Below are 19,953 nucleotides of genomic sequence, written 5' to 3'. Positions count from 1 at the left end.
GCTCCATGCGGGGAGCCCGATGCAGGACTCGATCCCAGGACCCCAGGATCCCGTGCTGGGCCGAGGCGGCGCTAAACCGCTGCGCCCCCCGGGCTGCCCCTCTGAGGATCGTTTTAAAGAGTATCTTGAAGCGGGACACTCGTCGTAATGGTGAATTTTATGTTCGCCATGGCTGGGCCACGGGGCGCAGACGCTTGTTCAAACATTATTCTGGATGTTTCTGTGAAGGTGTTTTTTGGATGAGGTTGCTGTTTAAACCGTCGGACCCTGAGGGAAGCAGACGACCCCCTAGCGTGGGTGGGTGCCACGGTCTGAAGGTCTGTGCCGCACCCCAGGGGACGTCTGGGATGCGACTCCAGAGTGGGACAGGAGCCCTTGTCAATGAGGCCCAGGCGCTCCCTGGCCCTGAAGGATGCATGACAAGCGTGTGACCAGGAGGAGGACTGTCACCCGGCTCCGCCAGGACCCGGACCTCAGCCCTCCAGCCTCCCGAACAGGGAGCAGTGCGTTTAGAAGCCATCGGGTGACACTTTGTTACAGCAGCCCCGCCGGCCTGCGACCGTGGGCGTCCACCCACCACTGAAGGTCCGAGTGCCACCAGGCTGAGCTCCTCGGAGCAGGGAGCCCTTCAGCAGGCCGCCCGGGGACCCCGGGGACCCCTGCTCCCCTGTCTCTGGCGGCCGGCGCAGCCTGGACGTGTTGGGTTCGTCGAGCCTCCACAACCCCAGGCAATTCCTTGCGCTGAGCTTCTCTGTATATACGGCACAGCCTGTTGGCTCTGCTCTCTAGAGGGTCCCGACTGACATTTGGGGACACATCGTCACCGAATCCGTATGAACCTCCGTTCACGGGTGGTTGTCACAGGTCTAGGGGCCAGGGGCTCATTTAGCAAGATCTGTAATGAAACCTAGGCCAGGGCGCCTGGGGGCTCCAACAGTGACGCGTCTGCCTTCGGCTCAGGTCATGACCTCAGGGTCCTGGGATCGAGCCCTGCAGCGGGCTCCCTGCTCAGGGGGGAGGCTGCTTCTCCCTCTGCCCCTCCCCCGCTCACACTCTGTCTTTGTCAAATAAAGGAATGAATGAATGAATGAATGAATGAATGAATGAATGAAATGTTAAAGAAACTGAGGCCCCAGGAGCCCCAGAGAAGAAGGTAGGGTCGCGGTGACAGTGGCATCCAGGCACAGATAAGACCTTCCCGGTAGGCCAGGTCTAGGGCAAGCTGACCACCAGGGTGCGTGCCTGTGACAGTGCCCGTGCGGACGGGGCATGGTGACCTCCGCACAGGTGGGCTGGTCTACCCCAGGGACCCCGTGTCTGCTCTCTATCAGGCCTTGCCCTAGTGGGGACCCAGAGCTGCTCAAAACAGGTTGACACTCTCCAGCTCTCAAATGCCCAGAAATGCTCCAAGTATGTAATCCCACCCACAGACCCCAAAAGATGTCCCCGTCCTAATCCCTGGAGCCTCTGAGTGACACCTTCTGTGGCAAAAAATGATGCAGCCCATACGGTAACGTGAGATGGGGAGGTTGTCTGGGAGGACCCCGGGGCGCCCCACCTGTGATCACCAAGGTCCTTATCAGGGCAGCCAGAGGGAGGCCTGACCTCATGCGGGGCAGGTCACGGTCCTGGGGACAGAGAAGAAGCTGCAAGGCCAGGGGGCCTGGCGGCACCGGGAGCAGAAGCACCCGAAGGGCCCTCGCCTAGGGCCCAGGCCTGCAGCCTCCAGGACTTAGAACGCATTTCTGGTGCTTCACGAGCCCAGAGCCCAGCTTGGTGGTGACGTGTTATGGCTCCTCCAGAAAAGGGACATACCCCGGAGGGGAAGAGATAGGCTCCAGGGACCTGGGACCCTGGGACATCCCCCGGGCGGGGGCAGCGCAGGACACTGAGGGCGAGGCCTGGGTCTCGAGCATCCCAGGGCATCCCCGGGCGACCTGCGACCTGCCCCGGCTGGGCCCCCACCCCCCGGAGGAGGGGCAATACCATCCCAGCTGTGCCCAGGAGGCCCCGACATTGGTCCCTCCGACTCCCTGAGAGGCAAGGTCAGGGGCAAGGGGGAGAAAGGAGCGCTGGCCCGACTGCAGGGGCCTCCCCAGGGGAATTGTTTCCACTTGTCTTCATATAACTCTGTGTGTGACCCACGCGCCACCGTGGGCGTGAAGGGTTTATGTGTGGGCTCACAAGAACCAGCGGCAACTCACGCTTATGGGAGAAGCTGTTGTAACTACGGTGCCCTGGGCACTGGGGGGGCAGTGCAGGCACAGGGGGGTCAAGCAACTTGCCAGGTGGCACAGCTCCTGGGAACACAGAGCTGGGGCTCGGAGGGGAAGCCCGGACCAGGCCGAGCCCCTGGGCTGGTCTGGGGTGGGGGTGCTCCTTCCCGAGGAACCCAGCACCCCTCAGCTCGCCTCCCTCCCCACTGCCCCCCTCTCCATCCTTGTCCTCCCACCCGCTGAGTGCTCCCCCCAAGGCTTGGCTCCTTGGTCCAATCAGAGGTTGGCCCGGGCTCTGCGCGCAGGGCGATCCGGGAGGGCTGCGAGGTGGAGGTGGAGGTGCCTCCGGCCACCCGTGGGATGTGCCCAGGCTAGTCCCATCCCCGCCGCGTCCTCGGCTGTCCTCACCTGCGGGATGTGCCTGGGCTAGTCCCATCCCCGCCGCTGACATTCCTCCCGCTCCCAGGGACACCCCTCCCCGCAGGTGTACCCGGTGCCCTCGGCTCACCCGGGCTTCAGACGGCCCCAGTGCTCTGGTGCTCTGGTTCTGGGAACAGGAGGGGTCCTGAGGCCCCCGGCCATTTGGTGTGGGCCCGCACCCCGCTCCCCCGCCAAACCCGCTGTCGTCTGGGCCCCCCTCCACGGCGGGTCCCAGCTCAAGGGGAGGGGCCACCCCAGCCCTAGGCTGCCCTCGGGGGTCACCCCGCCCTGCCCGGCCTCCAGCCACCTCCTCTCCCGTTTCCACCGGAGACTGCCCGTGTGGACCTGGCCTGCCGTGTGGACCTGGCCTGCCGTGGGCGCGCAGTGTGGCCCGTGAGGGGGTGGGGCCGGCGGTGGCGCCGTCGGGGAGCCCTCCCGGCCAGGCCCGCGCCCTCCGCAGCAGCCCAGGCACAGACCTGGCGGGGGATGGCGCGACGTCACGCCGCACCTGCCAGCTCCGCGGGGCCGCGGTGGGGGGCGTCTGGGCCCCGGGCATCCCAGGACCAGCCCTGCGGGAGGGGCACCGTGCGCCCTCGTGGCCCCACCCACCTCACCTGTCGGGCCGTACCTGCGGGGGGGGGGGGGGGGGGGCGGTGCAAGGTGACTCAGCGGGCAGCGCGGTGGGGGAAGGGAGCGCCCGGGGCCTGAACCGGGCGGGGGGTGGGGTGGGGAGAGCTTCGCGAGCGTGGGGGGGGCAGACACGACCTGGTTTCCAGCGCGGGCCTCTCAGAGCCCTTCATACCCACCTGCGCCGCGGCCTGCGGCCGGGACCCCACAAGGCACACGGGGCGAGGCCGGCGCGGTGTCCCCGACGCCACGGGCCTGGGCCTGGACCTGAACGGACAGCGCGCTCGCCTGCTTCCCTCCTCCCCTCCCTCCTCCCCTCCCTCCTCCCCTCCCTCCTCCCCTCCCTCCTCCCCTCCCTCCTCCCCTCCCTCCCTCCATCCACTCGCTCCTCCGCGGGCGCAGCTGCGTCCCCGGCCTCGGAGGGTCGCGGGGAGGCGCACGCTCGGCCCCCCCACCCCTCCCCGGGCAGGGAAGCTCGCCGGCGACGCGGGGTCCTCGGGAGCGCCCCTCCGGCCTGGCGAGCCCCCGCCCGTGCCACGCGCCCCCGCCCGCCGCAGCCCCCGGGCCTGGAGCGCCCGCGGCCCGCAGCCTTCCGCGGGGCCCGGCCCACCCCCAGCCCGGCCCGAGCTTCCGCGTGCTGAGCCCCGCCTACGGCCAAGGTCGAGGGCGGGCCCGAGGGGTGGGGTCACAGGGCGGCGGGGGCGGGGGCCTGGCCAAGGGCTGGGGCGCGGCTGCCCGAGCGCTCAAAGCCTCGGAGGCGCGCGGGCGCGGCTACAGCTGGGCTCGGGTGCTCCGTGGTCACCGCGCTCCGGGGTCCCCCGCGCTCCGAGACCCGGGGTCACCGCGCTCCGAGGACCCCCGCGCTCCGGGGAGCCCCGCGCTCCGGGCCCGGGGTCACCGCGCTCCGAGACCCGAGGTCCCCGGCGCTCCGACGGCTCCCGCCTCCGGAGGTTCCCCGCGCTCGGAGCGCTCCCGAAGCTCGAGGTCCCGCCCCCACCATGTGGCTGAGGTGGTGAGTGGCGGTTTCGGGGAGGAGGCCTGCGGGAGCAGGGTCCGGAGGTGGCCCGATGGGACAGGCGCTCCCCGGGTGACACAGCGGAATCCGTGGGACCGCCGGCCCCTGGGAGGCAGCCGTCCGGAGCCCCTACCTGCAGGGGGTGGCATCGCGGGGGGGGGTGGGGGCGCTCATGGGAGACCTGTGGCCGCGCGTGGGTGTACTTGGAGGCAGGTCCCCGCGGAGGAAGGGCGGGAGGGCACCCTGGGCGACCAGCACAGAGGCCGGGGTGACTCTCCAAGGCCAGCTGCTGTCCACCGCTGGGTGCCGCACCCTCCCACGCACCTGGGATCCTCCGCCTTCACGGCCTACGGGGAGGGAGGGTGGAGCTGGCTCAAGCGGCCCCACTCCTGGTGCCCAGCAGCAGGTGGGGTGACTGCTCTGCCCCCAGCTTTTTGCCAGAATGCCCCCTTCAGGTCGTGTTGTGGGGTCCACAGCCTGTGCCCCCTTTGATAAGCTGGTGTGTCTGTGACACCCGGGTCCTGCCACCGGGTCTCCCCAGCTATAAATGTCGGTCCTCGGATGCCACAGCCACCCATACCCCAGAGCCTGGGGGTTGGCCTGGGGGCCGGGAGGGCCCAGGAAGAGGGTGCAGGGAGCACCCCGGGAAAAGGCAAACCTGTTTCCCTGGCCAGAGCCCAGAGCCTGTGTTCATGCCCCCAGGAGCCCACAGATAACCCCAGGAGGCCCGCGACTCTCACAGGCAAATGTTCCTGGGCCCTCAGCACAGAACGGGGTGGGGGGGTCTGATGGGCACCAGGAGGCCAATGGGGGGGGTCACCCAGGGGTTCTCACAGCTTTGTGGTTTAGAAGGCTGCTCCAGCTCCTGGGTAAGGGGCTGGGGGTGGCGGCTGTCATCCCTACAGGCACAGAGAGAGGACAGGCGTGCCTGCAGGCTGGGACTTCTGGATGGGGGGGCGGGGGGGTTGGTGGCCCAGAGTCTGGCTTGGCAGGCCTGCAGCACATGCCTGAATGTACTGGGCACCCGGATGGCAGCCGGTGGGGGCGGGCAGGGGTTCCGGTGGATCAGAACTCGCAGGATGCTGGGAGGCCCGCAGGACCAGGCGGCCAGGCTTAGGCTGCAGGGTGTGGGTTCTCGCAGGTCAAAGTCTGCTTCAGGGAGTCTGGGAAGTCCCCAGAGGGGGTTGCTGGCCTCTGGGGCCGAGCTGCCCACCAGCTCCAGAAGAGCCACCTGACTTGGTTGCAGAATGATCCTGTTCCTTCAGAGGGCTGTCCGGCAGCCCAGCTGGCCCTGCCACTGGGCACGTTAGATCCTCTGTCTCCCAAAGCTTTTTTTTTTTTTTTTTTTTTTTTAAGATTTATTTGTTTATTTCAGAGAGAGAGAGAGCACGAGTGGGAGGGGCAGAGGCAGAGGGAGAAACCTTGGCAGACTCTCCCCTGAGCGTGGACCCAGACCCGGGGCTCCATCCCACGACACGAGATCATGGCCTGAGCCAAGACCACGAGTCGGACGCTTAAGCCACTGAGCCCCCCTGGCCCCCTCCGTCTCCCATCTCCCAAAACTTAAATGTAGCTCTGACCACAGCTACCTTGAAAAGTGTATTTTTCTGGTTTCACACAAGTGCTTGGAGTCCATCCCGAGCAAAGGCCAGGCCAGCACGGGGTTGAAGGCCGTGGACTTGGGGGCGCCTCTCAGCACCCTTCGGGATCACACGTGTCAGCCTTGTGTTTCTGGGGCCTCGCTGGGGCTGCGGGGGGTGGGGGTGCTGACCCTCCCCTCGCCGAGTCCCTGCGTGGCCCGGGAACCCTCCCAACCACGACAGGTGGAGGCGGTGGGTGTATTCACATTCCTCTGTGGACACAACCGCTCCTGCCCATGAGGAGAGGCCTGTGGCCTTGTTTGGAAGAAGCAGGACTCACCTGCCTTTCTGGTTGTTTCTTTCCAGTCCCGGAGTGCTCCTGCTGCTGCTCGGCACCCTGCAAGCCAGTAAGTTCAGGGGTGGGGGCTCCGGCGGGCTGAGCGCTGAGGCTGCGCATGCGGGCGTCAGCAGGGTCCCCACCACCGCCCTTCCTGCTCTTCCGGGGGGGCCCCTTGGAGGAAGGGGAGCCAGGGCTCCCCGTTTCTCCCGACACCTTGGCTGCAGTCAGCCCTGGGCACCTCCAAAGCCGCCACCTGCAGAAGAGCAGGGATTGGGCAGCGCAGCCGAGCGGGAGGCCCCGCCAAGCCTTCCAGCCCCGAGGCCGAGGGCAGCGCACGCAGTCCGTGGCCGTGGCAGTACAACCGCTCTGGACACAGCCACTCAGCCTTCCTGACGTCGTGCGGGCAGCATTCTCATGCCGTGGCTGAGAAACTGTTTTCTTTTAAACATTTTCTTTTAAACATTCAAATGTTCTCCCCCCGCCAAAAAAAAAAAGAAAGAAAAAAACCCAGTTTTTATTTTGAATTAATTGTAAATACCCAAAAAAGTAGCCGAAACAGGGCCGAGCAGTCCTGGGTGCCCACCTGTTCCCCCACTTCTCCCGAAGCTCGCCTCTCGTATAGGGATCGAAGTCCACGTTGGGCGATACGGGGCTCACCAACAACGTCTGCATCCTAGACACGCTATTGCGTTCCTGCGCCTCTGATTACAATTCATTTCGTTTCTGCTGAAATGAGTCAGAAGTGGCATTTGAGTCTTGCCACCAAAAGGGCGTCCCTCCCCGCGGTAGGGCAACTTTGCAGGCTGGGAATCAACTGCAAAAAATCCATCTTGTGCTTTTCGAATCACAGCAGACACTCAAGAGCAAGAAGTCAAGGCGCTCGTGGGCAGCAGTGTCGAGCTCCGCTGCGTTTTCCCCGAAAGACACACGTTCGACTTAGATGACCTTTATGTGTATTGGCAAATCAGCGTCGTGGGCCAGCCCAAGACCGTCACTTACTACCTGTCCGGGAACAGCTCCACCGGCCAGGAGGACGACCGCTACAGGGACAGGGCCCGGCTGTCGCCCGAGAGCATGCAGCGGGGCGACTTCTCTCTGCACCTGTACAACATCACCCCCTACGACGAACAGAAGTTCAACTGCCTGGTGTTTAGGAAGTCCTTGGAGTTAAAAAAGATTTTGGATGTGGAGGTGACGCTGCACGTCGCAGGTAAGAGCACGGCCACGGACGGGACCCTCCCGATCCCAACCCTGCAGCCCAGACCTAGGATTAACAAGGCCCGTTTCCGCGCTCCTTCCCCGGTTTCTTCCCCAAAGAACCTCCTGATCTCAACGGGGTGTGAGGCGCAGCTGGCTCGAGACTCGTCCAACTCGTAGGAAGGTTTCTATAGCCTGAGTTGACCTGGTCTCACAGGAGACCTGCTCGTCTTGCTGTGTTTGCCTTAAATTCCCCAAATCAACTCCAACTGCATGTTCTAAATGAAATCAGGAGAAAGTGCTGTAAAGCACCAAGTGAGATCAGAATTTAGGAGGAGGAGGATTTCAGGCGACCAAGGACCTCAGTGCAGCGGAGACGCGGGCTGCGAGCTTTCCATGTCACCAGGCTCGCACAGGCCCGCCTGCTTGGGTCGCGGGGTGGGTGCCAGGCTCAGCAGCCCTGCTCCGGGGGGCGGTGGGGGATGCCCCCGGCTACAGCCCTGGTCCCGCCTCGCCACCGGGGTCAGCGGCCTGATGGGGCCTCCTCCCCTCTCACGGGGCCCCTGACGCGTGTGCCCGTCGTTTCTGACCTTCCGGAACCAGTGGCCTCACCACCATCTCCCCTCCCCGCAGCGAACTACAGCATGCCCGTGGTCAGCGCCCCAAGCGACCCGTCCAAGGACCGGGAGCTCACCTTCACCTGCACGTCTGTGAACGGCTATCCGCGGCCCAACGTGTACTGGATCAACAAGACGGACAACAGCGTGCTGGACGGGGGCCTGCAGAACCACACAGTCTCGGTGAACGCCCAGGGCTTGTACGACGTGGTCAGCGTCCTGCGGGTCCCCTGGGCCCCCAGCATCAACGTCGGCTGCTGCATAGAGAATGTACTGTTGCACCAAAACCTGACCAACAGACCGGCAGGTACGGTGCCCCCGGGGTCTGCACGCGGAGGCCGCCCCAAGGCCGTGGGCCTGTGGTGACTCGGGCGACTCTCTGAGGCCGAGGCCCCTGCAGGGTGACTTGGCAGTGGCTTCCGAAAAGCTGGCTGGAAGGCGAGGGGGTGACAGGCAGCCCTTGGAGACGCGGTGCACCAGGGCTGCTGAGGGCAGGCACGGGGCTGGGCGCTCAGCGCATGCTGCTTGCGTTTGAGTTTCACTCTCAGCCTCCGCGTTGTGGACCCGTTTTGCAGACGAGGCACTGAGGCCTGGAAGGCTGTGTAGGAGCGGGCAGTGGGGGCCTCGGGGGGTGAGGGTCCCGCCTGCACAGTCCTTGAGCTTGTGCCCGTCACAGGGCCAGAGCCCCCACGCGAGGGAGGGTTCCAACGGCTGGCACCGGGGTGGCTGCTGGTCGGGGCTTCCCTGCGGGAGGGCAGCCGGCAGGCGACTCCTTCACAGGGGCCACGGGCTCTCAGTCTGCGTGTCCTCGTCACTAGGGACATCTTCCTGGAGCGGGGGGCGGCCCCTGTCACTAGCATTGAGACGACAGTTCCCAGGGGGTGCAGGGGGAGAGAGCTCCAGGGTGGGGTCGGTGGCGCCTGCCTGCTGCAGGAAAGCCGTGCTGCCCTGCAGGACCCGCGGCCCTACCCCGTCCCCCGTAACCCGCGGGGCCCCGAGCACAGCAGACAAATGCAGGCACCTCGTTCTGGAATCATGAGAATTCACGCTGGCAGCCGCAGAGCTCATCACCAAACATGAGCCCTGTGGGTGTGGGCCCATGAGCCGTGTGGGTCGCATGCCCTGAGGCTGGCCTGGACCCCCAGGAACTCCTGCAGGGCCCCCATCTGCCTTCCTGAAATCCGGGCACGGCCTTGTGACTCAGGGGTCACGGTGTCTGAGCCCAAACAGACCAGGACCAGGGCTGTACCAAGAAGCCCGCCTCTGAGCCCGGCCTCTCGGCCTGTGTCCCCCCGGCAGGCAGCCCAGGCAGCAGGGGAACCAGGAGGTTCTCTGAGGGCACTGGTGTCAGCCCACACCCCGCGGATTAGCATCTATGGGCCGTCGGGCACCAGGATACGTTTAAACGCTTCCGGATGATTCTAACGTGCATTCCAGGCCGAGCCGCGGAGGGATTTCTCCAGGTTGGGAGAAACACGGGGCGTTGGTAACGAGCTTCCAGGGGTTCTGTTGCTTGTCTGCCCCTGGGCACCGCCTTCCGGGGGCTAAGCCACGGCTCGGGGGACAGGAGGGCTTAGCACCCACCCACCCCCGTGCACGGCCGCTGCGATGCAAAATGGTGCAGCCGCCGTGGGGGACAGTCGGGCCGTTCCTCGCAAGGTTTCCGCGTGCCCAGAAATGCCACGCTCAGGTGTTGGCTCCGCGGGACTGGAAACGAGCCTCATGGCCTCGTCCGTGAACAGGCACAGCGGCCTCGTTCACGCGAACCAAGTGGCGAATGGATTACCACGTCCATCCACGCGGGGGGATGTTAGCCACGGAAGGGGACGAAGCACTGCCACGTGGGTGGGCCGTGAGGACATCCTGGGCGGTGGGAGCCGCGCTGCGATCCCGTGTCCACGCGGCGTCCAGGGGAGGCAGATCCACAGACAGGCAGGGGGCCCGGAGGGCAGGGACTGTCCACGGGGACAGGGCGCCCCTGTGGAGCCCAGAATAGGCTCTGGGACCAGACAGTGACGATGGCCGTGCCACCCTGTGGACGTTCGAAATGCTGCTGAATTGGTCACTTGGAAATGGCAACGCGGACGTTACGTGGACGTTATTTGAATTTCACCTTGGTTTTCTTTTTTTTTTTTTTTTAAGCCAGCAATAAAGCAAAAAACACAAAAAAATCACATTAAATCATATTTTAAAATGTATAAAAGCCAGGAGGCCTCTGTGCTTCCCGCCATGCCCTGCCCAGGTGCGGGCGCCGCAGAGGTGGGGCCGAGGGCGGCTCAGGGGCGCGGGCGCTGTGTGTGCAGGACTGAGGCCTGCCTGGAGGAGGTGAAGGCTCACCTGAGGGACAGGACCCCTTCCTCCAGCAGCCTCCGGGTTTAACCTCACAAAGCAGTGCCGGGAAGTTCTGTGGTGGAGGCCCCTCCTTTCCTCTGCACCCCGTTAAGTCTTCGGTTGCTTTCTGCTTTCTCGTAGAACCGATCCCTGGAACCGAGCCCGGCAACACAGGGAGCCACAGGGACGTCCACAGGAGGGATCACGGGGCGGTGCTGAGCGCCGTGGCCGTGCTGCTCGTGCTCGCGCTCGTGCTCGGGGCCGTGGGCTGTGTGTGCAGGAGCAGGTGCCCCCGCGCGGACCCGTGCAGGTAGGGGGCCAGGCGCCGGTCGCCGCGGCGCCCCATTTCCGTGGTTGGCGGGAGCGGTTTGCCCTTTTCGGGACGTTGAAAAGCTCTGCGAGCTGTGGCTTTCCCCGCGAGGTGTGGCTTTAGTCGCGCCACCGTCCTCCGTGAGGGCTCGCGGCTCCTCCAGCTTCTTGGCTGCGGGGCCAGGCCACAGTCCGGCTCTAGGGAAGCCGAGCTGCCTTGGGCCCCCAGCGGCCAAGCTCAAGGGCAGATCTAGACAGTCTGGGTGCCGCCGACCCTCTAAAATCCAAGCGGCGGAGCTCAGAGGAGCCCAGGATCCGAGCAGGGTCACACGCCCGGGGTCACCAAGGCAGGCCCTGGGGCCCCAGGCCGGTCTGCTGGGGGAGGCTGGCCGGCATCCCTTGAGGGAACTGGCGAAGTCGGGGACCTTCCTGGCCTTTTGGGAGGCTGGGGGCCAGGGCGTGCTGGTCAAGGGACTGGCCGTTAGCTCCCGGCCGGAGGCCCCCCACGCAGGGTCCCTGCAGCTCATCCCCGGAACACTCCCGGCCCGCTGCCCCGCTGCCCAACCCGCCAGCCCCGGGAGGCGCCAGGGCCCACCTCCGACGGCGCAGCTCCCTGAGCGCGGGCGGCCCGCCGGGCCCTCCTGTGGGGTCGTGGGGTCCGTGCTGCCCCAGCTCCCGGAGCCCCGGGGCGTTGGAGCAGCGCCTCCCCTCCCTCTGCCGCCCACCCTGAGCGTGTCTGCTTCATCCCTGCAGGTGGCGGGCTGCCAGGCCGGAGCAGGCCCTCTTCGGTGAGTCGCGGGGAGCGGGGCACAGGGCGCTGGCTTCCGGGTGGCTGCCGTGGGCCCACGCTAACTTGACGGACGGGGGATGGGTGTTTCTGTTTTCGGAGACACAGTGGAGCCCTAGGGAAGGTGCTTCCCGGTTGTCCCCTTGGGATGTAATCCGATGCTTATGTACACTTGCTGACGTCCGGTCACAGAACATTCCAGGCACACAGGGCAGCAGAGAGCCTGGGATGACGCACCCCAGGCACGTCCCCCAAACTGCGCTCTGTCTCCCCAAGTCCCCCCCCCCGGCCCCCTCCCCACGGGGGGCTCAAGTGGGTGCAGACCTTGCGCCCTTTGTCAGAGGACAGTTACCCAGTGTCCCCTGGTAAGGGCAGGCACCCCACTGTCCCGGGGGCAAAGGTCGATGTGATTCCCACCCGTTTGGGGGATGCAGCCACACACGGAGCCTCCATTCCCCACATGGCAGGTGCCTCGGGCGGCAGGGGGCAAAGGGCCCGTCATTGGCCACCTGCACCTGACACCAGAGGGGGTGGCCGCTCCACTAGCCCATCTGCCCACCCACGCAGCGGGCGTCCCGAGGAGGCTGGGCCGCAGCGCCCACCACAAGGGCCCCACTGTTTCCCGGGGCAAGCTGGGTCCCGGTGGCTGGCTTTGATCCCGCCATCCTAAGTCCCGAGACAAGCAACCCGTCTGCCTCCTGAACGGAAGGAAGCAGGCACTGTGTTCCGTGACACCCACTTCTCTTTTTTTCCAAGACTGCGTTTGAAGAGAACTCGCCGCCTGGGACGCGGACAGGGCTTCTGCGAGATGCCACCAGGAGGGACAGCGGACGGCAGCTTGAGAATTGACCCGGGCAGGCCTGGTGGCCAAGGGGGACCGGCTGCTCCCGTTGGCGCCGTTAAGAAGGGGGCTTCGTGGCCGCGGGACCTCTCCGACCTGGAAGGGACGCGCAGGATCGTGCTGGATGCCAGGGCGAGTGTCCCGGCTGCTGCCCCCATCCTGGGATGAGGACCTTCCGACAGGCTCGGCGGCTCCAGAACACGCAGCCCCCACGGGAGCGGGCTCCCCACCCCGGCGCTTCGTGGTGGCTCCTGACTCCACGGCCTCCTCGATGTCGGAAACCCCCGGGGGCTCCGGGGACGGGGTTTTCTGAGACCAGAGGAGGGCGTCTCATTTTGGGAAGAAGAGAGCGGGTGCCTGGTCTCTTCCTCACCTTCCCTGCTGGGTGAAGGTCACCCAGGGGTGTCTGTGGGACACGTAGATGCGGGGGCCCCACCCTGCCTGCACCCCAGGATGCAGGACCTGTGTGTCTGCGCGCGTGTGTGTCCAGGACGCAGGACGCAGTCAACGCTGCCAAGCCCCTCCCCGAAGGACGCCTGGGAGCCTGGGAGCCTCTGACATCTTCACTGGGAAGAGAACCCGACCTTGCTCTGGTCAGAAGCTGGGTTTCCCTCCCTAAAGACACACGGGGCTTTCTCGCGAAGGCAGTCTGCTGCGGCGGCCACCCTGGCAGGAGCAGCGGCCTCCGGGGGACACCCGGGGACAAAGCAGAAAGTCAGAAACTCGCTCAGGTGGGATGGGGAACGCGGGCTTCACCAGGTGGCCGGCGAGGGCCCTCGGGGCACCACGTCACGTGCGGCGGGGCCTTGTCCTGGCAGAGGGGCAGCTACTCAGCATGTGGCGCTAACTCCGTGCCACCCTCTGCACCCGTCACCATCGGGGCCCCAGAACCTGCAAGGTCACCACGAAGCCTCCGACGTCAACTCCAGGCTCCTCGGAGTGCCCTGGGCCTGGCAGGCGGATAGGCGGTGGGCAGCACCCAAGGCCACGGCCCTGATGGTTCCCCCGAATGAATGTAGCAGCTAATGTCTCCAGAAGGTTCTGCAAAGGAGGCCGGCGGGTAACGCAGGCGTGCACAGCCCCTGGGAAATGCAGCCTGTCGCCCTGCCTGCGGTCACTCGGCACGGATGGGCGGGCATAAGAGGCCTGCACGCCCCAGACCGCGACAATCCCCGGCACCGGGCTCGGTGGTGAAGCTGAGCCCAAGCCTTGTTACAAAAAAGGATCCATTGTGTATTTTTGTACCCAGAACGCCTCGCCCGGCTCTGGCACGAGAGTGGTGAGGACGGCACCCGGACTTCACGTGAAGCATTAGAAGGGCGCGTCCCTGCAGAGGGACGGGGAGGCCACGGCTTCGGAGCAGGCAGCAGGTGGCCGCTGGGCTGCAGGAGGGGGCGCGGGCCCGTCTGCGGCCTCGGGCTCGGGGTCCCGACCAGCCTGTGGCCCTCCCGTCCGCGGCAGACCTCGCTGGGCGCCCTCCCAGGGTCTGGCTCGGGGTCTCCCCGTGAGCGGACCCCGCCCTGGAGGACGCTCCCAGCCGCTCTCCCACTGCTGCCCGGACCCTTGGGTGTGGGAAGACGCACGGTGGCCCCGCACCCTCTGGCCTGACGTCACTGCGCTTGTGCTGTGCTCTGCACAGGCCGGAGGCCCCTGTTTCCATGTGTTTCTGGAAACCTGATTTACAAGAATACAAGGTGGAAGTGGTGTCTGCGTCTAGTGGCTTCATCGGCACTCGGGTGGCCCGTCCTTACCGCGGGCCTAGGGACTTGTCCCCGGAGGGCACCGGGCGAGGTCCGGTGGCGTCTTTGGTCGTCACACTAGGGGTCGGCACTGGCCTCCCACAGGCAGGGGCACACGGGCATCCCCTCAAGAGGCAGCGGCGTGAGAGTGGGAATCCCTGCCCTCCCGTCATCTTCCCATGGGAGGCAGGGTGGTGGGGCCCGGCTTCCTGGCCTCCTGTCCCCTTCAGCGCAGGGCTCCCCAGAGCTGCTCGGGGGGCCCGGGCCCAGGCGGGCTCTGGGTGGTGCTGAAGCTCCCCCAGCCCACATCTGGCCCTTACCCCGCCCCCCATTCCCAGCCTTCCAGAAACAAGGCAGCGGGCCTGAGGGATCTGAGGTCATTCTGTCCTTAGAGACTGACCCTTAGACCCCCAACACTCGAGGGCGTGAGAACCCCCCCACCCGCCTGGCCACTCCTGAGCTCTCCAGCCCCCATGCAGGGCCCAGGGGCTTTAATGTCAAAGAATCTGGGGCGTCCTATGTGGTCAGCGCGCCTTCAGGGGCCAGGAGCTGAGCCCTGGGGACCGGGGAGCGCAGTCCACATTCCCTCCACCCGAGGAGCGCCCGCCTCCCATGGGCCAGGCCCAGGCCTGGGTCCTGCCCTGCCGGCCACGGTTCCCACGGCTGCCCAGGCCCCCATGTCACCCTCCCCGTGGTCTCGCTCTCAGCCTGTCTGTAGCAAGGGGGACCTGTGTCCGGCTGTAGCCTGCGTCAGAGCCTGCGAGGGAGCCTGGCGGGGAAGGGGTGGCCTGGCCACCCCGACCCCCACCTCCCTCTGGGCCACGCCCCTCCCTGTGCGGGCAGCCGCAGCCGGGCACCTGCGCTCCCATCTCAGCCCCCCTGCACGAAACAGTTTGGGCTGGGCTGAGGCTGGAGGAGGCCGTGGGTGAGGGACGGGGCTGGTCAGGGGAGTCCTGAGAAGGAAACGTGGCCAACCCCAGAGGGGTGCCGGGATATACGGGCGCGTGGCCAGGGCTGCCAGGGTTCCAGACCCAGCAATCGCCAGGCTCCGGGGGACTGAGATCTACCAAATCCTGTGTCACCGCAAACACCAGGCTCCGTCCGGGCCCGGGGCCCAGCGACAAGGGGCCGTGGCGATCCCCGGGGCCCACGGAGCCCACGGAGCCCAGCGCCCACCCCGCCCAAGGATGTCGGCGGCCGACTGGCCCCGAGAGAAGTCACTGATGAGATTTCACACCAGACTCCAAAGTCAAGAGGCCCTAGAGCCACACTGGTTTTTAGGGCGCAGAAAAGTGACTTTTAGAAAAATCGCTTCCTCACAACCAAGGGGGGGGGATAAATAGCGGAGCCTGAATGGGACGGATCCCCTCGCCTCAGCGGCCAGCGCAGCCCAGGGGTCAGCGCAGCCACAGCCGAGTCTTGGGGGTTCCAGCCTGACCGCGGAGAGGGCGCTTAAGGGCTGCTGGGTCCAGACTCCGGAGCTCCAGCTGCTCCCCCCAAAGGGTGCCATCCGGGCGCCCTGCAGATGCCTCCTCCCTCGGGGGCGTGTCGGCGGGAGGGCTGCTGCGCGGGGGCGCGGGTCCTCGCCACCTGGGAGCCGGGCCCCCCAGCTCTCCGCGGACTTGAGGCGCCGCGCCTGAGGCTGTGTGCGCAGGGGGTCAGCATCTCAGGCTCTGGCCACGTTTCTTGTTTGCCCCCGTGCGCGATCAAGATCCGGGAGCCCGCGCTCCTGTGCCGTGGCGGACGGGGTCCTACGCAGACCTGTCTGGGAAGGCAGAGAGCGCGGGTGGCCATCTACGTGTGAGTCGCCAGGTGGGAACGAGGGGTCTCCGGAGGACCAGGGACCCACAAGGGGAGACCTGCCACGTGGGCTTCGCGGGACAGGAAACGCCCCCAACTGGGGAGCGATGTTTGTGGAACGTGGCTTGAGGGTCGAGCAAACTCGGGCATCATTTTCCCTCCGTAACAAAGCAGCGAGCAGATGCTGGAGTTACGTCCGACAATAACGGCGCCTTGAACGGATCTTTAATTCTGAGGGGCCGGGTCTGGGAAAGGCTACGGGCTACGGGGGCAGAGGACCCATAGTCGGGGGGTACCCAGGGCCAGATGGGGATCAACGGTCAGGGGGAGACCCACGGCTGCCGTGCCCAGGAAGGGCCAGGAAGGGCTTGTCCGGGGTGGGTCCCATTATGGAGCGTCGTGCCACAGGGTGAGAAGTAGTGAGCTGGTCCTCAAGAGGCGGGCGCCCCGGCCTGGAAGTCCTGCGGGGGGTGCCAGGCTTCGGGGAGCGTCGCCCGGGCTGCCAGAGCGCACACGCGGGGCCGTGGGGCTGGAACCGGCAGGCACATCCCGTGCGGGCCAGGGCGTCCCTGGCAAACGGCGGCGAAGGGCCACGGGCAAGGTTGCAGTAAGACCCAACTCGGTTAGAGGAAAAAGCAACAGATTTTTAGTTAAAATTACCTCCTGAACTTCCTGTCTGCTTTTTGGGTCTGAAAGAGGAAGTGACACTTCACAGCCTAAGAAGCCAGTTCGGAAAGGGCCCCCTGAACGTGCAGGGTTCCCAGGGAAGTGGGGGGGTGGGTGGCAGGGCAGCTGCGGCTGGGAGCCAGGGCGTGAGACGGGGGTGCCAGGCGGTGCCGTCCACCCTGCCCATGCCCACAACTCAGCCCCTCTGCACAGAGCGCAGGCCATGCCCGGAGCTCCGGGGCCTCTGCGGGTTCAGCCTCTTGACTGAGCTCCTGGACCTTCCCAGAGGGGCTGCAGCAGGCCCCTATGAAGGGAGGCCAACAAGGTCCCCGGAGGGCGCCCCCCTCCTTCCTGGGCCCTGCTGTGCTCCTGCCCACGGCGCCTGACCCAAGGGAGGGCCTGCCCAGGGCCACACTCCAGGGCCCCCCGAGCCCCGCGCATGTCAGCAGGGAAGCTTCCTGGCATTGCTCAGAGACGGGAGCCCCGCAGCAGGTGGACCGGGGAGGCACGCAAGGAGGTGAGGCAGCCATGTAGGGTAAGGGTCAGACAGGAAGCTCTGGGGACCAAAGGATACGATTAGATAAACACACAAACTAGCTTGGAAATTGTATCAAATTCCTCAATGGCCGCAGTTTTTTCTGAAAAAAATTTCCAGAACAGCTGGACTCATTCCTCTAGACCATCAGGCCAACCTCCTGATCTTACTCCATCAAAAAAGATTGGCCTCATTCATTCAGACAAGAACATTTAACAGACTGAACCCAAACCCAGGGCCCTTGGGACCACTCTCATTGGGTTCAGCTGGTGGAGGGTCAGACGGAGGGGAGACAGGGCAGGCCTCACTCCCCAGCTCCCTCCAGAGAGGTTGGCTGTGCCCTGCTCCAGACCCGCTCCAGGCCTCGCTCCAGATCTGCTCCAGGCCCACTCTAGACCCTGTTCCAGATCTGCTCCAGGCCTCAGTCCAGACCTGCTCCAGATCTGCTCCAGACCCTTCTCCAGGCCCCACTCCAGACCCACTCCAGACCCCGCTCCAGACCTGCTACAGGCCCTGCTCCAGACCTGCTACAGCCTCTGCCCCAGGCCACCCTCCAGGCCCCACTCCAGACCCTGCTCCAGATCTGCTCCAGGCCCCACTCTAGGCCCCGCTCCAGGCCCCACTTCAGACCTGCTACAGGCCCTGCTCCAGACCTGCTACAGGCTCTGCCCCAGCCATCCTCCAGGCCCCACTCCAGACCCTGCTCCAGGTTCGCTCCAGACCCTGCTCCAGATCTGCTCCAGACCCTACTCCAGGCCCTGCTCCAGACCTGCTCCAGGCCCTACTCCAGGCCCCACTCCAAATCTGCTCCAGGCCCTGCTCCAGGCCCTGCTCCAGGCCCTGCTCCAGATCTGCTCCATGCCCCACTCCAGACCCTGCTCCAGATCTACTCCAGGCCCTGCTCCAGATCCTGCTCCAGATCGGTTCCAGGCCCCGCTCTAGGCCCCGCTCCAGGCCCTACTCCAGATCTGCTCCAGGCCCCACTCCAGGCCCCACTCCAGATCTGCTCCAGGCCCTGGTGCAGGCCATGTTCCAGATCTGCTCCAGGCCCCGCTCCAGGCCCCACTCCAGGCTCCGCTCCAGACCCTGCTCCAGACCCTGCTCCAGACCCTGCTCCAGATCTGTTCCAGGCCCCACTCCAGGCCCCACTCCAGATCTGCTCCAGGCCTCGCTCCAGGCCCCTCTCCAGACCCCGCTCCAGACCCTGCTCCAGATCTACTCTAGGCCCTACTCCAGATCTGCTCCAGGTCCCACTCCAGGCCCCACTCCAGGCCCCACTCCAGATCTGCTCCAGGCCCTGCTCCAGGTCCTGCTCCAGATCTGCTCCAGGCTCTTTTCCAGGCCCTGCTCCAGAGCCCACTCCAGACCCTGCTCCAGATCTGCTCCAGGCCCCGCTCCAGGCCCTACTCTAGGCTCTGCTCCAGGTGGGGCACTCTGTAGGTGCTTACCCACTGGGCTGAGCAGTCACGCTCTATGGCTTGTGCACTTGTGTTGCTTGTGGGCGCTGACGCCCCCGGAGTTAAAAACAAGCCTCTCGCATTTCACCCTATTGTGTCTTCCTACGCAGCCACACCATGAATGGTGAGTATTTGCATGGCACGTTGTTAGAAGTCACAGCTCATCGGATCTTCATAATAACAGTGCAGGTAGGACAAGCAAGAATGCCCCTTCCCAGTGGCAAGGAAGCTGAGCAAAACCACCCGCCTGTCACACTGCAGATAGCAGAATCTTCCAGTTCCATATTACGGCCTCTTTCTACTGTGCTGGGGTCCCTGCTCTACCAGCTGAGCTCCTGGGTGTCCCCCCAGGGGGTTCAATTGTTGATATGTACCCTGCGGTCACGTCAGGATTTCCTGGGAGCCGTGAGCAAAGTCCCATCCCAGCGCAATTATGTCACAGGGTCTGGAGTGGGCCCCAGGTACCAGGTTTTAAGGCTGCCCAGGTGAAGAATTCCAGGGTGAATATTCCAGGAGCCACCCAGCCTGGCTCTGGGGATTGGGGCGCTGGTGACAGCCACACCTGAAGGAAATCCCACCTCCCGATTTTACGGCACGAAGACCAGGCCCCAGGGGTCTGTGATCCAAGGCCGGCAAGGCACCCAGGGCGAAAGTCTAAGGCAGGGTTCGCCTACAGGGGCCTACACGCCCTTGACCCCGCTAGCACGCCCCCCCTGCCACATGGCACCGTCCTGGCCCTGCTGACCCCAGGCTGAAACCGTGGTTAGGTGTTCAGAAACGTTGCAGCCAGTTGCGAAGGCGCTGGCAGCGTGCGGACGGCTGCAGCAGGTGCGGCGTGCTCGTGCTGCAGAAACGGGCACACGCGGCGGGACTGGGGTGGGCTCGGCTCCGTCCTGGAGGGCCACTTTGCCAGCGCACACTGTTCCCTGGTCTCTGAGCCCAGAACCCTCCCCAGATTATTTATCTGGATTTTTGCATTTCCTGTCCAAACGTCCTAACTGATGAAATGCTGTTTAGCTAAAAGCACCCTCCGCAGCAATCAGCCAAGGGCATTTTCTCTAAATAACGATGCTCTACAGGGGCCCATAGTTTATTTGCAAAACCCAGGAATGAACTGTTAGTGTCTTTTTTTTTTTTTTTTTAATGTTGAATGGCTGCTTTTCCACAGGAGGACCACCCCCCAGCCCAGCAGACTGGTTATCCGCAGGGCTCCCCAGCAGCAGCGGCCTCTCGAGGTTCTCCCCAGGGAAACCCCCAAAGACTGCATTGTTCGCTCAAGAAACGGTGCTCAGCTCCAGGACACATCACTTGTGTGGCTTGATTTACAGTAGCTCCTTTTGATAAGGGGAATTTCCATCAGTTCGTTAAAATGTTTTTAACGGCCTCTATTTTTAACACTTTCAGCTGAGGCCCCCTTTGTCTTTTTAAGTCCGAAATCCAAGTACTTTCTCTTCTCAGGGAACTGTCTTGTTACAG

At 64.9% G+C, this 19,953-nt stretch overlaps 2 protein-coding genes across 3 annotated transcripts in view; both read left to right on the top strand.

Moving 5' to 3' along the window:
* CSTB (cystatin B) overlaps nt 1-19,953 on the top strand; it is a 449,713-nt gene that overhangs the window by 65,519 nt on the left and 364,241 nt on the right. Inside the window, exon 1 of one of the 2 annotated variants that reach the window (XM_049104610.1) lies at nt 4,235-4,238. The exons of the other annotated variant lie outside the window; for it this stretch is intronic. The gene's annotated coding sequence lies outside the window, so the exon portion shown is untranslated. Of the gene's footprint in view, nt 1-4,234; nt 4,239-19,953 lie in introns of those variants that run through there. 2 annotated transcript variants of the gene reach the window in all.
* On the top strand, nt 3,985-13,984 carry ICOSLG (inducible T cell costimulator ligand). The gene is made up of 7 exons (XM_025462121.3): nt 3,985-4,275; nt 6,225-6,265; nt 7,049-7,408; nt 8,029-8,319; nt 10,485-10,653; nt 11,406-11,440; nt 12,196-13,984. The coding sequence occupies exons 1-7, from the start codon at nt 4,262-4,264 to the stop codon at nt 12,204-12,206; spliced, it is 921 nt and encodes a 306-aa protein (XP_025317906.2). The 5' UTR covers nt 3,985-4,261; the 3' UTR covers nt 12,207-13,984.

This window comes from Canis lupus, chromosome 31 (genome assembly GCF_003254725.2).
Source record: "Canis lupus dingo isolate Sandy chromosome 31, ASM325472v2, whole genome shotgun sequence".
Classification (NCBI taxonomy): domain Eukaryota; kingdom Metazoa; phylum Chordata; class Mammalia; order Carnivora; family Canidae; genus Canis; species Canis lupus.
The sequence above is the reverse complement of the archived record's forward strand: the minus strand, read 5'-3'. Positions and strand labels throughout refer to the sequence as shown.